The sequence below is a fragment of the Chelon labrosus genome, assembly GCF_963514085.1.
Source record: "Chelon labrosus genome assembly, chromosome: 8".
Classification (NCBI taxonomy): domain Eukaryota; kingdom Metazoa; phylum Chordata; class Actinopteri; order Mugiliformes; family Mugilidae; genus Chelon; species Chelon labrosus.
The window spans coordinates 3,262,183-3,268,299 of NC_140358.1; the positions used below are offsets into that span (position 1 = coordinate 3,262,183).

At 40.1% G+C, this 6,117-nt stretch overlaps 1 protein-coding gene across 1 annotated transcript in view; it reads left to right on the forward strand.

Annotated features, from left to right (window-relative positions):
- fstl5 (follistatin-like 5) overlaps positions 1–5,064 on the forward strand; it is a gene marked incomplete at its 5' end in the record, with an annotated part of 136,280 nt that extends 131,216 nt beyond the window's left edge. The window contains one exon of the mRNA XM_084550544.1: positions 1,911–5,064. Within this exon, the coding sequence (XP_084406670.1) occupies positions 1,911–2,613 (703 nt within the window). The remainder of the gene's footprint in view (positions 1–1,910) is intronic.
- Positions 5,065–6,117: the final 1,053 nt, after the last annotated feature.

The following is a 6,117-nucleotide window of genomic DNA, read 5'->3' on the forward strand; positions in this document are numbered from 1 at the left end:
ACACTCTCATTCCCACTGTGTCAAATACTGTTATTCTTTCAAGGCTGTTGGGTTTCCATTAAAATCCCCATGGCAATGTTAAATGCTGAATGTGGAGTTAGAAGTCACAGGAGACTGTGGTTCTTGTCCTATGTGGGAGCATTATTTTTCCCAGAATTTGCGAGTGGGGGCCTTTGGGTCCTATGGGTTGAGTGGAGGGGCCTCTGTGGAACATCCCACAGATACTTGATCAGTTTGGGATCTAGTGAATTTGGAGGCCAGGTCAACACCTTGTGCTGTTCTTCAAGTTGTTCCTAAAGCGTTTTTGTGTGTGTGACTGTGTCAGGCTGCATCCTGCTGGGGATGGCTGCTGCTATACCGGTATGTCATGGTACCAACGCCAAAGATGAAATAAGAGTTTTTGACAATCCTGGGAAAGAGAGCCAAGCATTCTAAATCCAATCTAAATAGTTGCAACAGACTAACTCCGAATTAGAACATGTCATACTAAAAATGTAGTTGTTAATTCGTTCACAAATTTAAAAATTAAAAAAGCAGAAACTACGACATGAAGAGTAACCGCCTTGGGTTGGTTTTCTTTAAGACCCAATGCAGCCGCCTGGACCCAGCAGACAGAACAATCTCTGGATCAATGATTCCCTTCACAGTGATGATAATGTGCTCTGTGGCTTTCAAACAGCCATTTTCTGTCCACAGGTACAGACAGCTTGATGTTCAAATGGCATAAAAGATGATGAATGATGGCAAGATTGAAGTGCCTGCCAGCATCGATCAGCTGATATTCACATTTAACTGAGGCCTGTCAGCTCCTTGCATATTCCCCTTACACCCTGTTCAGCTGTTAAACTGTAATGTGCCATTAAGAGACTCTTTGGGTTTTCTAATGAGTAGCATTTTCACTCGTCCATGCCCAGATGTAAAACTGCTATAATTCTATTATAAGTGAAAGTGTAGATGATGCTAGACTGCCAATATGATTGTCAGGGGCCAGAATTTGGCTGTTTAAGTGTTTAAATTGGCCTCTCAGCAGCATTTAATTATTTCTTCTCTTGAACATTTCTTTAAAATTATGCCAGTCCAACACTTTTCATAATTACCCGGTAGAAATCAATTTGCATTTCTTTCTTTTTTCTTTTTTTTTTTTCAAGTTGACCTTAACTTGATATTTGCATTGTGCTGCTTTATTTCTTAGACGTTACCACTTGCAGCTTAAACATTTATAGGGGCATTTTACTTGCAGATTTCTTACTTATGATGGGAAATAGATTTTCTACCAATGCATGATGAAATTACCGAAAGTAATTTGAAAAGCTAAGATGCCCTGCTGCCTTAATCAACCAAAAAGGGAAGGGTGCAGAGAGGCCCGACATTTATGATTTCATCCTACATTTCAGCTTACAAGCACCTGATGATGGTACAGGAGGAAGACAGCACCAGAATCATTATAGTTAATTCATTTAGAGAAGGGACATGCATATCCTGCAAATTATATTAAAGGCTGTTCAGGTCAGACATTAGTTGATTGGTCTGTAGTCAACATCTGGGAACCAGACCAGTCCAACCAGAAAGTGTACAGATATTACATTCAGCAGATAACAAGGGAACATTTGAGGTGGTGCTGCTGTAAAAATCTAAGGGATTCATGAAACTCATGACAGATAATGCATCCACAACTAAAAATATCAAAGTCACAGTGATCGCTCAAGGTGACAGAGCAGGAACATGAATATTTGAAATATCACAAATTTTGGCCACATTGTGGTTGTATTTTCTATAAAAATGTTGACCAGCTGATTGTCATTGGCATTACTAGAGAAATGTCACTAGTGACTAAAAATATGTCCCAGAAAAAAAAAATAAATGTGTTATTGATTGAATGTTTTTAATTTTTCTCTTTCGATTCCCAACAGATTTGGTCTCATCCTTCATCGAAATGAGCCTGTCCTCCACAAGATAGACCTGGAGACAACGTCATACGTGAAAAACATCAGTTTACGAGAGTATAACTGCATTCCCAAGTCTGTAGCTTACACCCATCTCGGCGGCTACTACGTTGTTAACTGCAGGCCTGACTCCACCGGTGCCACACAGCCCCAGCTTATCTTAGACAGCGTGACAGATAGCGTGATTGGCTTAAACCGTGACGTCACCGGGACTCCCTACGTGTCCCCGGATGGCCACCACTTGGTCACTGTCGACGATGGCGATGGCTTGATGAGGATCCAGACGATCTCGGAGCGAGGTGAGATTCACGAGCCCTTCGACATCCACACCAACCTGCACCTGTCTGATCTGGCCTTCCAGCGCTCCTTCACGGAGGTCCACCAGTACAATGTGTTCGGCAGCTCCGGCCGCCAAACTGACGCTCTGTTCGTAGAGCTGAGCAGCGGCAAAGTCAAGATGATCAAGAGCTTGAAGGAGGCCACCAAGTCGTTCGAGTGGCCGTGGAGCAGTAGGAACAGGGTGATGGTGGGCAGTGGGCTGTTTGGACAGTACCTCATGACGCCATCCAGAGAGTCCCTCTTCATCCTGGATGGACGGCTCAACAAGCTCAACTGTGAGATCACGGATGTCCTTAAAGGCAATGTGGTGGTGTGGGTTGGGGAGTCTTAAGTCACACGGTCAAGACCCAGAGAGCTTTGTTTTCCTTCAGAGGTACTGTTGCACTGAATTCTGTTGTAAATTCTTTCATTTTGTGGGAGCGCGATAATGAAAACTACAGATTCAGAAACCAAATTGAAGTGTTCATTGTGATGAGGGACTGTGATCTAAAAACAAAAATATGTGAGGGCATAATTGATTGATATTGTCTAAGGCCAAGTCATTTTTGATTTTATTCAACTTGGTGGTTGGCTTCTACGTCAAACAAAGTTGCTTGCTAGTAAGATTTTTCAGGAAATTTGGTATGAATCCATAAATGTGTGCAACTTTGCATTATTATCCGGTTGTATTCATTGTGCGGGAATGCTGTAGATAATCTCATAACAAAAGGAAACCAAGTGAATCGGCAAATATACATATATAAACACTGCATTTGTCCAGATATACTCTTACTATTTAACTTTACCCATCCCCAATTTTTCCTGTGCCTTCAAGGAAAATGCCGCTCCATCAGAGGAATTAGCGTAAATATTCCCACTGTGACTGCAGATCTTTTTTCCCACTCCTTTACCCCTTTCCTTCACAGTGAGTGTGAATCCACACAAATCTACTCCTCTCGTCTATCCGTCCGTCCGACGCGGCCGACTCAGTCTAATTAAAAAAAGCTCTTGCTGTGATCCCATCCTGTTTGAAGTGCAGACTGAGTGGTTCATTACGATTGTGCGCTCTGTAACCTTTGATCTGGAATTTTAACCGGCTTTGGAAGCTTTTGACTGATATAGTTTTGCTGTTTTTTTTAGTTGTTTTTCCCTTATAGTCCAAAGCAGAAAGGTTAAAGTCAGTGGTGATGTTAGTTTAATTGTACCAGCTTTATGCACAAAACATGGTGAGATTTCAAAAAGTCAAAAGTTTCAAAATGTTTCTTAGCAAAGAGTCAATAGAGCACTTGTGTGTGAAGAATCATGATTTCAAATATCCTTGGACCAAAAAGTAAAAAAAAAAAAAAGCAAAGAAAAGCATCTTAGAGTTTAGTTAAATGTGGGAAAACATGCTTTGTCTTCTCTGTTTGACAGCGTGTTTCAAGTGGATGTTTTAATGTGAAGTAACAGTGAGCTAGTACACTGGGGAGAGGGGTAGCTGTGGTTGTATTGTGTAGAGGGTCTTTGAGGATAAGCTTTGAATGTGAGAAACAACTCTATCTAAATGCTCCTGCAGTAGATTTGTAGCTGGCAAGTCAGTGAAACCGTTTCCTAGTTGGACACATTTCTATGCATTTTCACCCTAGCACTCTATGACTCTGAACCACAATGGGCAAATCTATCTCAAATTTAGTATGAACTTTAAACATGTACTGACTATGTAAAGTCATTCTGTCTTTCCTGTTAAAACCTACCCTTATATATTTCAGTTTTAATTTAATTTCCCTCCAGTCTAACGTTGTTTTCAGACCTTTAAACCTGACTGTACTGCTGATGACGACCTTTGACCTTTATCTCTGTTCATGTCCTGTACATAGCGGCTGGCTGTGAGTCCATTAGCTCCTTATTGATGTACAGACTCATGCAGGTTCTGTTCATTTTTTCCAAGCAAATTAATCAGCACTCTCCTTTTTAAGAATGAAATCCAACAGCCGTCATTATCCACATCCTTTCTCCGAGCACATTGTGATCACCGCTTCCACCTCCATATAACCACGTCTTGTATGTTTCTTCATGTGAATGTTATTTATATCGAGAAAACACGCTTGTCATTTTACCCAACAATAAAACCTATGTCATGAAACACATTTATTATTATTGTCTCTTTTTCTCATTTCCTTCTATATGTAGCTGCTGCTGCACAGACAGTCACACAGTTGCCACTTATTATTATTCTACAAGAGAAGCAGCAAGAACAAGGTCAGCGCTGTGTTGTCCCTTTGGGTACATTTGTCCTGAAGCAAGGAATGTAATATAACTTATAAGATGATTATAAGCAGCCAAAAAGAAAATAAAAGTCTATGAGAAGCAGGCAGAATGAAATGGCTGTCACGAAACTCCTTTCTTTGCCTTATAAACTGTGAGACTTCTCATAAGATTAAAATTTACATGAGTCAATTTATGACTGTGGAAGACAAATGAAGAAAAAAATCTGCCACCATAGTTTTATACTTTCAAGATATTAGCTCAGGTCTGAGAGGGTTTTGATACAGACAGCCTGCTGTATGTGAGTGATTTAGTGCATCCTAGTATCCAGTGAGGGTTGTACAGACTAGTTGGTTTGTTGATTTCACTGCTGTGACGCGACACTTTAACCATAAGATCGACTAGTTGCTGATCACGTGACAATAACAATGTTGACGCCGCCGAGAAGACGGGTGAGGAGCCCAGTGGGTCATTACAGCAGACTAGCAGCGGTTATCTTACCACACGTTGTGGAGTACTGTTAAATGCTATTGATGGTGCCGAGTTGCAGCCTATTATTATACATTCTATACGTATCTCCAGTGCCCAATATGTAGCACGTGAGCTGTTCTCAGCATATGTAATTAGGTCGAGACTATAGATTACATTGTTGCAAATCATTACTGTGCTTGGTGTCATCAGTGGCTAGTTGGTGTCGACTTTCAACACATAACAGTCGACTTCAAAGAATCTGAACTCGTGAAACCCCTAGTATCCAAGACACTCTACTTCCACTACTTTTACCTGGGTCCTTCAGTTAATACGTTATATTTTTTCTAGAACCCAAAACCTGCTTGAGGGGCGCAGCAAAGAGAGGAGATCAGATATCAGAGCTCCACAAGTAGCAACAGTCAAAATGACTCTGTAAGAAAAGGTCTGTACGTATTTGTTTAAAATCCATCTAAGGTGTAAGTCAAAACTGAAGTATAAAGAAGCATAAAATGAAGAATGGCACCTCAGAATTGAGTAAATGTCTCCTCGCTTGGCTCCCTCCTGCAAGCTGTGATACACAACATCTTGGCTGCAGCTTCTGAAATGCAATTTGTTGTTTCTTTAAAAATCACTATTTGTACTACTGAGGAGAAAAACGTGTAAAAGTGTTACCTGTAGTAGTCTTCATATGGACATTATTATCATTATTGCAAATATTAAAAAACTCATTAAAAAATGTGAAGATCCATTAGTGATGAAAACAATCAATTAGCTGTCATTGTAGAGTCAGAACGCCTGTGTTCCAAATAAAATCCAAAGGTGAGTTTGGTTCTTTTATGTGACGGTTTAGTCGTAAGTGTTAGCACCAAAATCTGGGGCTGTTGCTATAGTTACAGCAACCAACAGAAGGTATCCATGTTTTATTAATAAAAAATATTTGAATTATTAATTAATCATGTAATAATGTATTTTGGTGGAGCAAAACTATTTTATGTGCAACTATATAGTTCACACAACAGCATTTTTAGCTGCTGCTATTGTTTTCAAATAAAGAATGTCTATCCTTTAAAGACAGTTTTCCTGGATGATCTTTTTCATCAGTCATATCCTTGAAAGAGAAACTCTTTTAGTGTTTCATCAG